General features: G+C 36.9%; 2 protein-coding genes across 2 annotated transcripts in view; one reads left to right on the top strand and one right to left on the bottom strand.

Moving 5' to 3' along the window:
- Nucleotides 1-6,685, bottom strand: part of CWC27 (CWC27 spliceosome associated cyclophilin) — a 312,875-nt gene extending 306,190 nt beyond the window's left edge. The window contains exons 1-2 of the mRNA XM_058309301.2: nt 6,423-6,685; nt 981-1,077 (exon numbers count right to left, since the gene is read on the bottom strand). Coding sequence (XP_058165284.1) covers nt 981-1,077; nt 6,423-6,464 — 139 coding nt within the window. The 5' untranslated portion in view covers nt 6,465-6,685. The remainder of the gene's footprint in view (nt 1-980; nt 1,078-6,422) is intronic.
- Nucleotides 6,686-6,895: 210 nt separating this feature from the next.
- SREK1IP1 (SREK1 interacting protein 1) overlaps nt 6,896-19,151 on the top strand; it is a 40,668-nt gene continuing 28,412 nt past the window's right edge. Inside the window, exon 1 of the mRNA XM_004485100.4 lies at nt 6,896-7,105. Coding sequence (XP_004485157.2) covers nt 7,093-7,105 — 13 coding nt within the window. The 5' untranslated portion in view covers nt 6,896-7,092. The remainder of the gene's footprint in view (nt 7,106-19,151) is intronic.

The following is a 19,151-nucleotide window of genomic DNA, read 5'->3' as shown; positions in this document are numbered from 1 at the left end:
TCAAATACCAAATGAATAAATTGGAGGGTAAAGAAATTAGAGATGAAAGGGAGGAAAACCAGGTAAGAGGCAAATGCAATCATGCAGGTGAAAGTCCAGGCAGTTTGGTGAAAAAAGCTGGTGTCCTGCAGCTGCCACTCGACTTTCCTATAATGTTTCAGGACCTGGGCTTGGAAGCACCTGAAGCCAGGTGTTTCCATTTCACCTGGATCAGCATGTTTCCACACGTGTTAAGTCTGAAGATACCAGCTTGTTGCTGGAGCAGGTCTGTGATACCTAGAAAGCATCCTTATCTAATAATGGACCGAGAGCTGGGAGAAGCACTGTGGGTAGGTTAAAAGACACCTGGCTGATTATTAGGTGGAAATTGTGAACATGGCAAGCAGAGTCCTTTGCTTTTTGTTTAGTGCCTATATCCCTTGTATCTGACATATTGGTGACCAATAAAAGACTTCCTCCATGGGAAAAAAAAAAACCAATGATGTTTGGTTTTACACTAGTTTAGCTGTAGCTGGCAGAAGAAGGTTCAATTAGAAAAGCCCACTAAATAATTAGATATGTAAAACTGGAGCTTAGAAAAAAAGAAATAGCTGAAGTTCTCAATTTGATAGTCATTTGGATGGAGTTAACAACAGAAAAATGAAGAAAATGTAGAAGTAGAGCAATTTTAAGGAATAACAGTATGTAGAGGATGAAAGAAAGAACTCAAAGCTTGAAACAGAGACCAAAAAGGATCTAATTATTTTTGGTGACAGAAATTTTTCTATTAAAGGTATACAGACTTATTTGGGGGTGGAGAAATAGTTATCTCCTTTCCCCATTTCCTGGCACATAGTTTGATATCATGTCACTCATATCAACTCATATATTTATTACCACTATTTAACACAAATCTTCAGTGCTGTGAAAAAATACAACGCAGTTTATTTTTAATTTACAAAAATTCCTACTACAGAATAACTGTTAAAAGTTATGATTACCTTCCAAACAAAGCTGAATGAAATTTCTGCAGGCTTTAGGAGCTTCTTTTGACCATAACTCTATGTCAATATCTCCAGCTGTAGTTTTCAATAAAACCTATAGAAAGAATATTACATCATTATATTACATTATCATTTTGCTTGATAATCAGTTGAATGGCTGTTCACTTTGTCACAACCACCAGTTTCCAGTTTTAAAATAAAAATTAGAAACTTTGCTGTGTCTGTCACCTGAACAAAATTTCAAATATTTACTAGAGCTCATTTATGTCTTTCAACATACCGTTTTCAGAAATAATTTAGGATTTAAGAGAAAAATAGGATATAACTTTTTTCAATAACAAAAAAAAATTCTCATTCATTTAAAAAACTAATAACTCAAACTTGCTATAATTAAGAAAATTTCCCACCGCATCACTAAATAAAATTGGTGTGGTAAATTAAGAACAATGAACCCATGAAATTGTGATACTATAAGATAATGTCACAATTACCCTTTTACATAGAAACATTCTACTTCCTCATTTAAAATCATGTCATTCCTAATTTGCCAAGGAATATTCTTCATCTAATCCTATTTCTTAAAACTCACCATCTATATTAAATATAATAATTTGATAGTCTCCTCTCCCCCAGCTCACAAAGGTTACTCCTCCATGTAACAGTCATCTTTCAACAATAAGAACCCCTACTGAGCCCACAGTAGGAAATAGTTTATAATTGCCTTAATAATAACTACAAATGACCTAAAAAGAATGTTAGGCTCTAAATTTGAACACTATGGCACAGCACGTGGTACATTCCCCTTTCCCCTTTGTACCAAAGCAGATCAGTGCCAATAATTCATGAGCATCACAATCACTTAGAATATTCTTGCAAATAAACATTATACAGTGTAAATATTGTTTAAAATGAGGTGATTTTCATGGGAAATCAGTATCACTGATATGTCATTCTTTATACTTTTCAAAACTCCTTTACCTGATTTCCACAATTATACTTTTTTTAGAACTGAAAGAAAGCCTAAAAATTATTCATTTAAGCCCTACTTTTTATGGATGGCCCAGAGAGTACCCAGAGTAAGAAAGCTTATTAATGGCAAAGTAGGAACAGCACTTCACTTTCCTCTCTCCCCAACTAGTACACTTTTGCTACAACTCATTGCCTTTCTATTTCTCTTTCTGAAGTCTAGATTATACTGTCATAAATTTATAAAGCATTTATAAATTTACTGTTATCTTCTCGGGTTTTACATGAGTTCTCCTACAACTCTTCTTCAACAACCATGTGAATGAAAATACCTATACTGTACTATAGATCATTTTTAAATGGTTTAAAATTTATCCTAAAAAAGGATAAAAGAACTAGAAATGCAAAGGTGCATGATTTTCTCAACTCATTATACTTCCTCTACAAAAAGAAAGGAACATTTATTGAAAGTTTTCCATGTGTCAGTCACTGTGCCAAGCACTTTACTTATCTTATCCCATTATTCTTCACATACGAAGTAGTTGTAATTACTCCCACTTTACTTATTGACCATGCTTTCACTATGTCATCATACTGCCTCCAAAATGTTCTCCATAAATCCCATACTATACATGAAAAAAAAGTTTATCAAACCCTAGATGCCTGCCATATGCCTCAAGAGAAATCCCCAGTTCCAGGCGCTATCCAGGCTATAACTGATTTGAATATGAATCAGTGTCTAAGTCAAAGGCAAACATATATTGGCTGCTTGTGAGCAAGGCCTTCTAACTTGGCTTGGCAAGAAACAATGCCTAAAAGAAGTACTTCATGTTGAATGGTAACAAGCCAACCCAATTGACTTTTCAATCTCCTGGGAAATATACACTGGAATGCAAACTGAGAGGCTAGGAAACTCCCTCCAATTCAGATTATATATAGAACAACACTGTATAAGCTCTTCTAATTTTCTGCGAGGCTGGATGTACATCCCAATCTTACAGTAAAGCTAAAAAGACACTGTCCTATCCTACTTCATTATCCCCTTCTATATTTGTAATAAAGTACAGCTGTTAAAGGGAACCTAGAAATATCTTCTATTCCTTGCAACCCTAAAGCAATAACCTCCAAACTTTTTGTGCTTATGCATCCCTATTAGCAAAAAAAAAAAAAAAAGCTGGAGCGGAGAGTGTAAATATTTAATAAGTGTATATTTAAATACATGAAAACTACCATATCGCCCTAGTATATATATATTATAAAACAGTCATACAAAATATGGATTTTAAATGATTACATGAAAAACTTTTTAAATAATTCTTAATTTTATTTATTAATGGTATAACAGCTTTATTGAGATATAATCCACAAACCTCAAATAAAATGTATCCCTTTAAAGTATACAATTCAGTGGTTTTTAGTATATTGAGAGTTGTGCATTCATCACCACTATCTAATTCTAGAACATGTCATCACCCAAAAAAGAAGCCCTATACCCATTAAAAGTCACTCCCCATTTTCCTTTACTGCTAGTCTCTGGTAACCATTACTCTACTTTCTGTCTCTATGGATTTGCCTGTTCTGGACATTTCATCTAAATAGAATCATCCAATATGCAGTCTTTTGAGCCTGGCTTCTTTCACTTAAGATGTTGCTTCTAAATCAAAGAGATCTGTCTTCCTGTTTGAGAAGCTTAAGTTTTTAAAGGTCTTGAAAATCAGGATGGCTTTATACTCTTATTGATAAATATTTCAAGGCACAATATAAACCTAAGACAAATTCGCCAGTAACAATAATAAATAGAAATCCGTATGTAAATGGTTTTTCATAACTTCTAATTTTTTGAGATATCCCACACTGAGGTATCAGTTCTACAATTTTCTTACAGTTTGTTTATGTTTATGTTATTACTATTATCTTCAGCATAAATTTTTAAGGCTGGTTTAGGTACTCTAGATACCACAGACTATAAATCCATTTAGCTAGGCACTAGAAAAACTACATCATGATATATATAAAATTCTGCAATGAATGACTGTACTTATATGTTCTTTTGCATGTATAAAATATTGAATTTAAGCAAATAAAAAAGAAAATAGATGTAGATTTTCTCTCTATATGGAGAGACTGCTTAGAACAAAATAATGATCAGAAACTGTTATTGTTGTAATTATTATACTTACACAACTTTTATTTGGGGGTGGGGTAGGGAGGGGGCACAGGCAATTTACTCCTAGCAAAAAGAATGTATAAATAATCTGGCCACCTTGCCTACCAGAATTTCTTAATTTTTTCACTGATCAAAGGCATATGGATCTTCCTCCTTTGGCCATATACCCCCTGGCCATCAGTATTTTGTCAGGGTTCAATGGCTCCTAGTCTTAGAGCTCCCAAATAAGACAATACTTCAATTTCTGTGCCTTGTTTTCAGATGCTAGGATTATAGTATAACAAAGCAAAACATCTTACATTTAGGGGCCAACCACTTGAACAATTCTCAGCTATGTGTCAATTACTTCCCTCCCTGATACTATGCCTTTGAAGGGAGAAATTTTTTCCTAATCATTCCAAATATCTCCGTAATGCTTTCAGTACCAAATGCAACATTAGAGAGCATAGGTACTAAACAAACATTTATTAAGCAGACTTGTTATTACAGCTGCTTTAAATTCTTGCCAGGCCAAAATTCTTCCCATGCTCTCTATGATACAGAAACTTTGGGGCTTGCTTCAACCTCTTTAATCATCCTTATGCTGGAAAAGTTCCCAAACTGTTTTTGGAGGAAAATTTGGGTCCTGCCTGAAGTTCTCCTCAGTCCACTTCTGTCCAAAAAATAGGCATTATTCATCAGTTTACAATTATACTTTTATTTGCATGATTATTTGGTTAATATATATGTCACGTAACTAACTCCTTGATGATGGGGACAATATAGGGTATTTTTTCTATGTGTTAATTCAAGCTTACCTGGAATGTGGGGGATATGTATTAATTCAAGACCTATCTGATACTCAAACACTTAAAACCCTAAGAAACTAACAAAGAAAGTCCTTTTGCATAAAAGCACCATTTGACTCCCCACTCCTATATCCTCTGTATAAAAGGGACCCAAAAATCCTATTCAGGACTCGATTTTTATTAGGACCGAAGTCCACAGAGCCCGGCCAGCTGTTAATAAATCTTCCTTCTCAGACTCTCCCATCCTGGCCTTCAATACCATGATCACCAGACTTATCTCTGCCACAACAGTGGGAGAAGAGGGGAATGCTAATCTGAAATGCTCAGGAGAAGCTCAAACAACAAAGAATTAAAAGAACTGTTCTGCACATAATGCCCCCTAAAATATTTGCCAGGGATATTCAATACAGTATTTTTGGATGTTTTCAAATTGCCCTCATTATATTACCAAATGGTCATCAATAGAAGACTGCATAAATAATTTATGACACAGTCATGCAATAGAATTGTGTTTTTTACAAATTTAGTTTAAACTAATTCAACGACATACTTTCAATCCCACTATTTTCTACATAATGCTGAATCATCATATTTCACATGATATAGACTAGATCTCAAAGAAGTGACACTCATTCCACTGTTAACTCCTCTGCCTCATACTGTATAAAAACACCTTGGGTGGGAATTGACATATTTTGACCACCAAACAACCAGGGTATTATTGTTCCTTTCAAATATTGGAACATTGTCTATTCCCCACTTTCTCTGACTGACAAGCCCTTCATGTTTCTGGGTTGATTTTTGTTTGTTGGTTTGGTTTGGTTTTTTTCTTTTTTAGGAGGTACCAGGGATTGAACCAGGAACTCGTACATGGGAAGCAGGCGCTCAGCCACTTGAGCTGCATCCACTCGCAAAGCATGTCATGTTTTAAGATCAGACCAAAATATATCATCTCCGTGAACTTTTCCCAAGTTTCTCAGAAGCTTACTCCTCAGTTCTGTCGTAACAACATAATCCTCTCTTCACAAGTACACCCACTAGACATGTATGTTTTTTCTTTAGTGCCTGTCTCCCAAACTAAATTATAAACTCTTCAAGAGCAATCAACTAGGCCTTACCCATCTCTGTATCCCCAGCGCCTAGTACAGTACCACCTGCACAGCAGGTATGCAGTACATGATTGAAGACCAAAAGGGAAAAGAGAGATTGCCAAGCTAAGACAAGAATATGTCAAATGTAAATTTTGCTCTTAAAAACCTAAGATCCCAGTAAACTCCTGCACGAGTTGGGCTGAGAGCGGGAAATAGGGCAGAAAGGCTGGTAAGTGGAGAAATCTCCACTTGACACGATTTTCAAGTTTATGCTAAGCAGTGCCAACAGAACGGTTTCGACGCCTTGTCCAGAAACAGAGGTGAGGACAACACTTCTTGTGGTCTCTTCCAACTCTAAGACCCTAGCGCCCTCCTAATAGGGAGGTTTCACTTTAGGAACCCCAGGTACTCCAGGTGTGGATCTCACCTTTCCGTTCGTGGGAGGTTCCTGGATGTAAATGTTGCTCATCCTGATCAGTGCTAAGGACTCTACTCCTTACTAGGAAGAAGAGTGGACCGCCGGTCACTAAAGCTGCCGCGGATCAGCACAAGCTTCCTTAAATAGGTGGTCCCGGAAAGCCCCAGTAGGTCAATGCCTTGCAAAACGCCGACACTACACACGGTATTCCCAAAACTATCCCCTCGCGGACGCCGCCATGTTGCTGCCGGACCCGAAAACCGCTAACCCTGAGAAGGGGTATTCCAATACCCTCCAGGGAACGAGAAAAGAGTCTCAACCTTCTATATCTTAATGTAATTTATATTTAAAAATTAAAAGAATAATCTGTGGGCCTTGGTGGTGTTTACTTTCACTACACGCTAGTGTAGGTTACACATACACACCCCCCAGGAGTTGGCAGTAATGGTTTGAACTATGCGTTCTCTGCTACATGTCTCGCCGAGAATCTGCATCGCTAGGACTACTTGGTTCCGCTATCGCCGGAGGAACCCTAAAAGGCCTTCCCGGATTCTCGTGGAGGTTTTGCGGCACTACTGGGAGGGAGAGGCCTCCTCCGCCGTGCGTTGTCCTCGCGGTCGGCGGGAAGCGAGCGCGCTCTCGAAAGCCAAGGGCTCCAGCGACCCCACTTGCCAGCGCCATGGCAATCCCAGGTAAAGACTGACGGCTGGGTTGGAACCGGAAAGAGAGCGGGTAGGGTAGGGTGGGTCGAGATGGGGTGGAGGATGGGGCCCAAGAGGATATAGGTGAAGGCGTTAAAATTAGCTGGCGAGTTGTGTAGTGTATGTGGGGGGAAAAGTTTAGAATCAAAAAATCAACTTTGAAGGAAGGAAAGAAACTATCTCCCCCACCGTAGGCATAACCCCACCTACACGGACATTACAGGGAAAGTGGGGGGGAGAGAGGAGAAAGGGACGGTACGTGTGGGCCTAAAGGGGTGGGAACCCTAGAAAAACTGACCTTTTCTTTGGTATGGCTGAGAAATAAAATTTGAGTGGGAACACTGCACGGATCCACGTAGCTCGGACGTTGTTTGTAGTGGAAGTCACAGGAGCAAAATAGGCGCCTGGGGTTTACTTGCAGCTCTTTTTGTACGTTGTCCCTGTGTTGTGGCCGTGAACCAGTCGCTTTGCTCTTCTGGGCTTCGGCTTCCATAACTGTAATCCTCTCTCCACAAGCACAATTTATTAGGAGCTTTATTGAATTATGTCTAAGTTTTCTTCCAGCTCTCAGGATTCAACAGTGAATGCTGTGGACTGTTTCAAAGATTTACCCATCCACAACCTCTCTGTTACTTGAAAGTTCTATTAGGTGTGAACATCTCCTTAAACCACTGGTTGCAGGTGATATTTTGAGAAATATACACCCTGTGGCTCCCCTTGGAGATGAACTATGTACTTTAGCATAAAAAGCATCCTGAGAAGTGCTGTGGTTCCGAAGCCTTTGTTCTATGGCAGCCTTTTCATGAAATGTATTCTGCAGGTAGCTGTTAACGATAAAGTTGTGTTTTTCTATTAACTGTGGCTTTGGGAGGAACACATATCAAGCTGTGACAGAGGAAAAGTACGCTCGTTCATAACTTAAATCTTTATTAAATTTCTACTGTGTGCCAGGCATTGTGGATAAAAGGGTGAGTAAGATAGACACTGTCCCTCTTTACATAAAACTTACAGCTTAGCTGAGAGAAAAAAAACGGTGCTGGAAAGTGAGACAAGTGCAGTCTTGGGGAGCACATAGTAAGGGCACCTAACAGCATATGGGAAGGGCTCAGACGAGTTTCCAAAATGAGACCTGAAGAATTGCTGGATGGAGGTTAGGGGAAAATATAGCAGTCAGGGAGACTGTATGTAAAGGCCCAGTGAGAAGAAGAAATAGATGATGTTCACTGTGTACTAGGAAGAATAGATGGATGTTCACTGTGTACTGTGGATGGAACTCTGAGTACAAATGGTAGAGAAGTGAGAAATGAACTTGAAAGGTTATAACAGTAGCTAATATTTACTAACCATTTACTATGTGTCAGATAGTGTTCTCAACATAGTGTCTAGTGGTTGATTTATTTCTTTTCAATTAACATTCAAAACCACTTGTCATTGATTGTACACGTTGGATGGATTTGTGCTTTATTAATATGTATCAGTAAAATTGATTTGTTAAAAAAAGCTGCTTTGTGAGATATATACTATTATTCCCATTTTACAGAGGATGAAACTAAGGGACAGAGAAATCAAGTAACTGGCCTTGATTTTAAGACAGCTAGTAAATAATGGAGCTAGGTCAGTATGGCTCCTCTAGACCCCAAATTCTTATACATTTTACCATGTTACCGTGTAACTTAAAGATAGTTTCCAGCTCCTGAAGGATTTTGTAAGCCATGACAAGGAGTTTAGACTTTATCCAAAGAGCATTAAGAAGTCATTTGAAGATTTTTAAGCAGATTCATGATTTGGAAGAATCACTTGGGCTGCACAGTAGATTGGAGGGGAGATAGTTTGGATGCAGTCACCAACTAAGTTATGATGCCTGACTAAAGTATGGTGTCAGTAGAAATGGAAAGAAGCTGACAGATTGGAGATATATTTTGGAGGTAGTATCACTAGGAATTGATGATGGATTCAATATTGGTAGGTAAAAGAGGAAGTGTGATTTGTCTAGATTTCACTGTTAAGTGTTTGAGCAGGGACACTTACTGATAGAGGCAACATCTGAGGAGCAGGTTTTAGGGAGAGGATCATGACTTCAATTTGGGGTATGTTTTGACACCTAAGAATGGGAATCTCTAACAGACAGTGATATAAATTTTAACTTAGGAAAGAAGCTAAGGTAAAAGACAACAATTTGGTGTCATCCATACATTTAATACTTAATTAAATGTTAATTAAATGTTAATGCCATGAGTGTAGATGACTTTGCTCAGAAGTGTGTAAAGGATGAAAGGAAAGTCTGTGACTGAAGCCTTGCAAACATCAGTATTTCATGGGCCAAGAGAAAAAGGCAAGGCTGCTCAGTAAATTGTCTAGACATCCTCATAAGCCACAATAGCTAGCCCTGGTGATCTTTGGAAAGATGGTTATTATGGATTGATGCAGTTGCATCCAAAGTTGACTTGATGTCACTATTGATTTCATTAGTTGAGCTACTTGCTGGGCACTCAGAAGGACACACTGTTACAGTCTGGTCTCATAAGAATTAAGTCTAGTAATGAAAATGCACACTGCCTAAGAAAAGGGACAAAAATTATTTTTTTTTTAGTCTTTATTAAAATTCCCTTAAACTTAGACCAAGGTTATAGACATGTTAACTTTTCCTCAATTTACAATAATGCTTCAAAGTGTAATAATCTTAAATTGTGTCATTAAGCTAGATGGCAAGCAATAGATAAAAGCAAAAAAAAATTGAGATGATCGCACTGAAGTACAATGCAAGTGCCATTTGAAAATGTAGGTATAGAAAAGGTTAAGATAATCTCTGGGATGGTTGATCCAGACAGTGTGTTAAAGGAAAATAGGGATCTATCAGAAACCTTTTGAGGTGATCATCAAGGAGGAAAAGTAATATGCTACATTCTCTTATTATTAGGTATAATGCTGTTATGGATTTAGTATGGTATTTCTTGGGGTGTAGTCTTGGTAGTGATGGTTACAAACTATAACTATAAAGTAATAAGGCTGCTTTTCCACACATGAAGATCAACCTCATTACTTCTGAGTTCTCAGAAGTAAGCCTGAAGCCCATGGTCTAAGTTGAACTTTTGGATGTGTTAGGTTTGGCCCAACAGGTTTTATAAACATTAGCAGCTAATTTTTTTTTTAATAAATCAATTTTATTGATACATATTAATAAAGCATAAATCCACCCAAAGTGTACAATCAGTGGTATTTGGTATAATCACATAGCTGTGCATTCACCACTTCTAAGTCATGATTAGAGCATCTTCATTATTCCAATAATAATAATAAATTAAAAATAACAGAAAAAACTCATCACCTCTCAGTTGCTCTATGCCTCCCCTGCTCAACAACTTATTTTTTTTTTGAGGTATTAGGACCAGGGATTGAACCCAGGACTTTATATGCGGGAGGCTGGCACTCATCCAAACCCAGGACCTCCCATGTGGGAGGCAGGCACTCAACTGTTTAATCCATATCTGCTCCCAGGCAACTAATTTTTGAAAAGCATGTGGTGGAAGATAGGGGACAGGATTTCAAAACAAATCTAGACTCCTGGTTTCCTTTGAAAAATCAAAGGCTCTGACAATGCTGGACCCCCATTCCTGCATTATAGCAACTGGTGAGGGATGGCTGGCCCTTTTGACTAGACTTGCAGCTGTTCAGTTTGTGACTGCCCCCAGCTAGCCTTCTTTAACCTAGCTGACTCAGTTGCATTACCTGAACAGTGAAATAGAATATAGTGGGTAAATCATTAGCTCTGGAATTGTAGCCACCATTCATACCTGGTAATCTTGGGCAAGATATATAACCTATCTATATGATATTATGATATCCCCATATGTAAAAGGTGGATGATCACAGTCCCTGATTCATAGATGTGTTGTTAGAATTAAATGACATTACATATAAATTGCCAGGAGCAAGTGAGGCACTTAGGTAGTGGTCAGTAAACTTGACTACCATCATTGCTGTTTACCAGGCCCTTATAAGCATTTCCTCTGCAGTTCTTGTTCTGATTAGAGCAATGCTGGAATTTTTATGTTCTGAATTTGGAAGAGGGAAAATCCTAAATTCTTTTTGCTTTCACAGTTGCTGAAATTAGCTCTGACATTCATGTCAACGATTTGCCATTTTCCATGAAGAGTCTGTGCTATGTGGGTTGACTGGGCACACATGACAATGTTGTACTGATGTGATTGAGACAAAATGTCTTTTTAAATCTGTCCTTCATTGACATCTATCTACTAATGTAGTGATTTTCTGTAGCCAAATTACCATTTCAGTTAATCAAATTCTTAAAACACATTATGATACCATCTTAGTAATATAAGAATTCTGAATTACATTACATGTAATTTCTTTCATTCCTAAACTGTGCTATAGGTAATTTCTCTTCTAGTCCATGCTGCACATTCCTGCTAAAATAATTTTCCTGAATCATATATCTGATCCTGTCATTCCTAGGAGGCAGGGACTTAATTCTTGATTCACATCTGTAAATTGTCCTGAGGCACTGTTTCTGTATCTCTAAAATGAAAGAGTTGATGGCTAAGCTTTCTTTCACTCCAAAAACGTTATAATGCCATACCTCGCCATTGCTGTAAGAATGAAGTGCACACTCCACGCATGGCCAAATTGCTCTTTCTACCCTTTATGCCCACCAGTCCTCTCATGCATCCTACAGGTTTGCAAAAGTCTGACCTAGCCCACTATTCCCAGAACCTCTCCTGTACTTTCCTACCTATGTGTCTTTGTTATCACTGCCTATCATCTACTGCCCATATCCATCTATGAGAAGCTTTCCCTGAACTCTGAGCTGAAAGTTTTGCCTGCCACTTCTGCCTGCTTATTAATAGAGCTGTGTTTCTTTTGTGACACCTGACACATTTTAGCTTTTCTTACAGGTGTGGGTGTATTATCCTCAAAAACCAAGTGTAGCTTCTTTTGGTGTAGAGAGCGACTTTATTCATATTTATGGCTTCTCAGACATCTAGTTCAGAATTATGCCTGTAATTGGTTTATATATATATTTAGAGGGCTGGTGACCAGAGTTACTACTGAACAGTTTAGTATTAAAATTAATAGATTAAATGTCAATTTTTATTCTGTCTCATTAGATAATAAACTTCTCTATGATTCTTTTCTTAAACTGATAATACCTATAGCTTATTTTCTACACAGTTTATTTGTATTTTTGTGAGGAAAGTAGACCAGAAACATTTGCTGAAATATTAGCTCTTGCATACCAGTAGTTTAAACAATTCTTGATGATTATTTTATCCTTCCTTTTAGGAGACAAATGATTATGCAAGCATTTTTTTTTAACTTTTAATTTTAGTAACATGTGTCTAGCTCACAATTTCCCATTTTAATCACTTTCAAGTGTACAATTTAGTGATATTAATTACATTTGCAATATTGTCCTACCATCCCCAACATCCATTACCCAGACTTTTTCATCACCTCAAACAGAAACTCTCTACCCCATTAAGCAATAATACTCTCTAAGTCCTGGTAATCTGTAATCTATCTGTATGTGTGAATTTGCTTATTCTAGATATTTCATATAAGTGAAATCATATAATATTTGTCTTATCTTTTTGTGCCTGTCTTACTTCAGTCAACATTGTATCTTCAAGGTCCATCGATGTTTATCCAACATTTGTACCCAGTATGAGATAGGGGTCCAACTTCATTCTTTGGTATGTGGATATCGAGTTTTCCTAGCATCATTTGTAAAAAAAGACCATTCATTCCCCCAGTTAATGTACTGGGCGGCCTTAGCAAAAATTAGTTGACATAGATGTGTGGGTTTATTTCTGAATTCTCAACTCTTTCCCTTAGTCTATATATCTGTCTTTATGCTAGTTCCACCCTGTTTTGATTATTGTGACATTGTAGTGAGTTTTGAAATCAGGAAATGTGGGACCTCAAACTTTGATCTTCTTTTTCAATATTGATTTGGCTATTCAGAACTCTTCCACTTCCATATGAATTTGAGAATCGGCTTTTCCAGTTCAGCCAAAAAAGGTTGCTAGAATTTTTATAGGGATTATGTGTTGAATCTGTAGATCACTGTAGGTACTTTTGATATTTTAACAGTATTAAGCCTTCCTTTCTATGAAAACAGGATGTCTTGCCATTTATTTAGTTGTTCTTTTTAATTATCATTTCTTTCAGTATTGTTTAATTTCCACTTTGGAATCTTCTTTGCTAGTGTATAGAAACACAACTGATTTTTTGCATATTAATCTTATAGCCTTCGACTTTGCTGAATTCGTTTATTAGCACTAGTAGTTTCCTTGTGGATTCTTTGGGTTTTTCTATATAAAAGATCAGGTCATCTGCAAAGAGATGGTTTAGATACTGTTTATTTCTTTTTCGTGCCTAAATACTCAGGCTTAGAAGTTCCAGTACAATGTTGAATGACAGTGGTGAAAGCGGGCATCCTTATTTTGTTCCTGACCTGAAGGGGAAGTCTTTCAGTCTTGCACCATTGACTTTAATGTTAACTACCTATTTTTTATATATACCTTTTATCATGTTGAGGAAGTTATTGTCTATTCCTATTTTTCTGGGTGTTTTTTTTTCTTCATCAGGAAAAGGTGTTGGATATTGTCAAATGCCTTTTTTGCATCAATTGAAATGATCATGTGATTTTTTTTCCCCCTTCATTCTATTGATGTGATATATTGCATTGATTGATTTTCTTATGTTGAACTACCCTTGCAAGTTCTGGGACAAATCCCACTTGGTCATGGTGTCTAATCCTTTTAATGTGTGGTTGGATTTAATTTGCACATATTTTGTTAAGGATTTTTGCATCTATATTCATGAGGGAAGTGGGGCTGTAGTTTTATCTTATGATGTTTTTATCAGAGTATGGTATGAGAGTAATGATAGCCTCATAGTATGTATTAGGAAGAGTTCCCTCCTCTTCAAATTTTTGGAAGAGTTTGAGAAGACTTGGTGTTAATTCTTCTTTGAATGTTTGGTAGCATTCACAGTTAAGCCATCTGGTCGTGGATGTTGTTAGGAGGTATTTGATTACTGATTCAATTTCTTCACTATAAATCTGTTGAGATCTTGTATTTCTTCTTGAGTTTGTTTTGTTAAGTTATATGTTTCTAGGAATTTGTCCATTTCTTCTATAGTATATAATTTGTTGGTGTGCAATTTATCATATATAATCTTAGATTCTGCAAGATCAGTATTGTCCTGGTTTAATTTTGCATCTTTGTTATTTGAGTCCCCTTTTTTTTCTTGTCAGTCTAACTAAAAGCTTGTTCATTTTATTGATCTTTTCAAAGAACCAACTTTTAGTTTCATCGATTCTCTTGTTTTTCTATTCTCTAATTTATTGCCACTCTAATCTTCATTGTTTCCTTCATTCCATTAGCTTTAGGTTTAGTTTCCTCTTCTTTTTCTATTCCTGAAAATGTGAAGTTAGGTTATTGATGTGAGGTCTTCTTATGTAATATAGATATGATAGCTATAAATTTCCTTCTGAGCACTGCCTTTCTGCATCCCATAAGGTTTGGTTTGTTGTGTTTTTGTTTTCATTCATCTCAATATAGTTCCTAATTTCCTTTGTGATTTCTTCTTTGACCCATTTGTTGTTTAAGAGTTTGTTTCTTAATTTCCATATATTTATCAATTTTTGAATTTTCTAGTTTTCCTTCTGTAATTTTTTTTCCAGCTTCCTTCCATTGTATTGTATTTTTTTATTTCAGTCTTAAAATTTATTGGGACTCATCTTGTGGCCTGATATGTGATTATCTTTGAGAATGATCCATATGTACTTGAGAAGAATGTGTATTCTGCTTTTGGTGGTTGAGATGTTCTGTATGTTTCTTAGGTCCTTTGGTTTTTTAATATTTCTTAAGTCCTCTATTTCCTAATTGATCTTCTGTCTAAATGTTCTATCTATTATTGAAAATGGTCTATTAAAGTCTCCAACTGTTAGTGTAGGACTGTCTATCCCTTCATTTTGTCAGTGTTTGTGCTTCATGTATGTTGGGCTCTGTGGTTAGGTGCATATATATTTAAAATTGTTTTATCTTCTTGGTGGATTAACCCTTTTATTTAATTTATGGTATCCTGTGTCCAAAATTTAGCACAACCATCACACCTCTCTTTTGGTTACAATTTGCATGAAATATTTTCTCCATCCTTCTACTTGCAGCCTATCTATGTCTTTCGGTCTAAGGTATATCTCTTGTACACAACTTACAGTTGGATCATGCTTTTTTTTTTAATCCATTCTGCAAATCCATATCTTTTAATTGGACAGTATACTCTGTTTACATTCAAAGTAATTACTGACAAGGCAGGACTTGCTTCAGCCAGTGTTTCTTGTACATTTTATATCTTTTCCTCTTATTTTTTGTAGTGAAATGGATTGATCCCCCTCACATTTCCTTTTCTTTTATGTTTTAGATATTTTCTTTGTGGTTACCATAAGGTTTATATTTAACATCTTAAATCTATAACAAACTAATTTGAAATTAAACCAATTTAATTAATAACATACGCAGTCTTTGCTCCTGTACCTGTTTATGCTGTTCTTGTAACATATTCCCTCTATATTTTATATGCAGTAATATAGAAATATGATTATTCATCTGTTTTTTTTATTTCAGATCTTGTAAGAAATAAAAATTAGAGTTACTTACTAAGAATACGGTAACACTGGCATTTTTCTTTACCCATGTAATTACCTTATGTGAAGATCTTGCTTTCTTCATAGTGTTTCAAATTACTGCCTAGTATTCTTTCCTTTCAACCTGAAGAACTCCCTTTAACATTTCTTATAGAGTAGGTCTAGTGATAATAAACTCCGTCAGCTTTTGTTTATCTGGGAGTATCTTTAACTCTCATTTATGAAGAACAGTCTTGCTGGATATAGAATTCTTGGCTGGCAGTTTTTCTCTTTCAATTCTTTAAGTATGCCATCCCACTGCTTCTTACTTCCATTGTTTCTGATGTGAAATCAGCATTTAATCTTGAGGATCCCTTGTATGTAATGAGTTGCTTCTCTCTTGGAGCTTTTAGGATTGTCTTTGTCTTTTGTCCTTCAATAAGTGAATTACAGTGTGGCTTGATATTGATCTCTTTCAATTTATCCTTTTTGGAGTTCATTGGGCTTCTTGGATGTATTTATTATTAATGGCTTTCATCAATTTGGGAAAGTTTTCAGCAGTTATTTTTTCAAATATTCTTTATGCCCCTTTCTTTTTTCTCTTTGGTGCTCCTGTAATGCATACGTTGTTAGTATGCTTTCTGGTGTCCCACAGGACTCTTAGGCTCTGCTCACTTTTTTCGTTTTTTTTTCCTTTCCACCCTTCAGACTGAATGATTTCACTTATCCTGACTTCTAGTTCACTGATTCTTCTGCTTCTTTAGATCTGATGGTGAGCCGCTTTAGTGTATTTTTTCTTCAGTGCTGAGCACTGTTTATTCTGAACCTATAGAACAGCCGTGGTGAACAGTCAGGCTCTTCTCAGGTCTCTCAGAGTCTGCATCTTGTCCTGGGCATGCATAGTAACTTTCAAGAATTCCCTAGTATATGCAATGTTTTTCTCTTCTAAAAACTGTTTTTCTCCCCAGCTTCTCCTTTTGGGGTCCTGGGCTGTCCTGTTTATCTGAATCAGATTTTCACCCAGGTAGCTACAGTCAACTCAAATCCATTACAGCACTCTGGTTCACCTTTTTGCTCCACCTTTCCACACTGGCTCTGTCCTGTGGTGCTCTGTCTCCACCCCAGGTAACTTTCAGGTTAGAAGAACTAGGCACACACCCTGAATCAGTGTTCCATCTTCCACAGAGCTAGTTGAGGTCAGTGTACAAAGACACCTATTTCCATTCAGGTGCGCCAGTAATCAGGCCCCAAGGACCCACGCATCAATGTGCTTGGGCTGCCAAACCTCTGTCATGGATTGCACAAACTGCCTTGTGAAACTAAGGGAGGGGGAGAGGCCCAGGCAACTAAGCTTTTTCTATGAATCTCCTACCATTTTTTAAGGTTTTGTTTTTCCAGTTGAGCATTTGTTGAGCTTCGATCATATTCCAGAGTTTTGGGCAAGTTGATTCTAACAGATTCTGACTGGTTTTCACTGTTTCTAAGGAAAGCCATTCTCTACGGGTGTCTTACTCCGCCATCTTTGAGGACATTTTTGAGTGTGAGAAGAACTACTCTTTCAAAATGTTTATGTCAAAGAATTCATTTAATCTATTTTTCAAACTCAAAAGGAATTTTTAATTTCTGTTCTTTCTACTTTGACTGCAGTACAAATTTGGTGATCTCAAAGAAAACATTTTAAATGTAAATTCTTAGATAAATAAGTAGAAAAGTTAAAAACTTGGTTTACTTTGTATTCAACTTCAGCAGAACATACACATTTTATGTTAGTACCATTGTGGTATGAAATATGACTTCAATTTTAATTTTAAATGCAGAATAAATTGAAGTTGTATTTAAGTCCCCCTATATTATGCTAATTAAAATTACAATGGAGGGAAGCAGACTTGGCCCAACGGATAGAGCATCCACCTACCACATGGGAGGTCTACATTTCAAACCCAGGGCCTCCTTGATCTGTGCGGAACTGGCCCATGCACAGTGCTGATGCGCGCAAGGAGTGCCGTGCCACGCAGGGGTGTCCCCGCATAGGGGAGCCCCACACGCAAGGAGTGCACCCCATAGGGAGAGCAGCCCAGCGCTAAAGAAAGTTCAGCCTGCCCAAGAGTGGCGCTGCACACTCGAGAGCTGACGCAGCAAGATGACGCAACAAAGAGAGACTCAGATTCCCAGTGCTGCTGACAAGAATACAAGCGGACACAGAACAGACAACTGGGGGGGAGGGGAGGCAGGAAGGGGAGAGAAATAAATATAAATCTAAAGAAAAAAAATACAGTGGAGTAGCAAAGTGTAAAATTTCAAGTATTATAAAACAGAAAAGGGTCTAATCTAATCTGATTGAACTGAATCTAATTAATTAATACAAAGTAAACTTAGTTACTTAAGCTGTTTCCTTTTAAATTTAAATGATTACGGAAAATATTTTAGTATAGAGAAAATTTAGACAGGCTTCTCTCAAATCTAAAATGGACAATAAGTGAGAAATAAAATATTAAGTTCCAAGCATCACTGTCGAAGTTCCCAGTGACTAAATTATTGTCTTTGGAAACATAGTTAATATGAAATTCCAAGAAAATTAAGGTTAAAGATGACTGTTTACCATATTTTGGGGGCCACTGAACAAACCTGAGGCAACTCTTGGGGGCATGCCATCCCTTTCTCTCATTTTTTCTCATTTTTTAAAAATCTTTGTCCCTTCTTTTTGGTCTTCTCCAATCTTTCTCCTTTCTCTTCTTTATATGGCTTCTCTTAGCTTTTTTTTTTTTCCTTTTATGCTAACTACTTTCTTAAGCTGTAATTTACATACAGTAAAATACACAAATCACAACTAAACAGCTCAAAGAACTTTGATGAATATATCCACCTAACCATCACCCAACTAAAGATTTCAAATATTTCCAAAAATTTCTCTTATGCCACTGTTGTTCCCACGCACACACACCCTCTTGCCCAGCAATCATTATTCTGATTTCTGTTAGCCTCTTGCTTTTATTTCTTTTCCTGTAGTGCATATCATGCCTCAGGTGGGACTTTGGCACTGCAGTTACTATTCAGTTCCATGGCAGGTAACTGAGCACTTGAGAAGTTGCTGGTCCCAATTATGGAAGTAGTGTTTCAAACTTACAGCCTCAAAGGAACAAATATTTTGTGAGCACTTCTAAGAGACTCCACACCATGCAAGGCACTGAGTTGTATTCAAAATGTTTTAGTGTGGTCCCAAATCTAGAGGAACTGATATCCTTTGCTACTGTCAATTTACTGGAAGGCCAAGAGCTGAACCATTTACTTAGGCCCTCTCTTATCACCCAAGTTGTTTAATAGAATGATAGAGTAAGTCCTTACTATTTAATAAATGCAAGAAATGAAGACCTCTAAAATTTATTGAAA

The sequence above is a fragment of the Dasypus novemcinctus genome, chromosome 2 (genome assembly GCF_030445035.2).
Source record: "Dasypus novemcinctus isolate mDasNov1 chromosome 2, mDasNov1.1.hap2, whole genome shotgun sequence".
NCBI lineage: Eukaryota > Metazoa > Chordata > Mammalia > Cingulata > Dasypodidae > Dasypus > Dasypus novemcinctus.
Note: the sequence above shows the minus strand (reverse complement) of the source record. Positions and strands in the feature narration are given on the sequence as shown.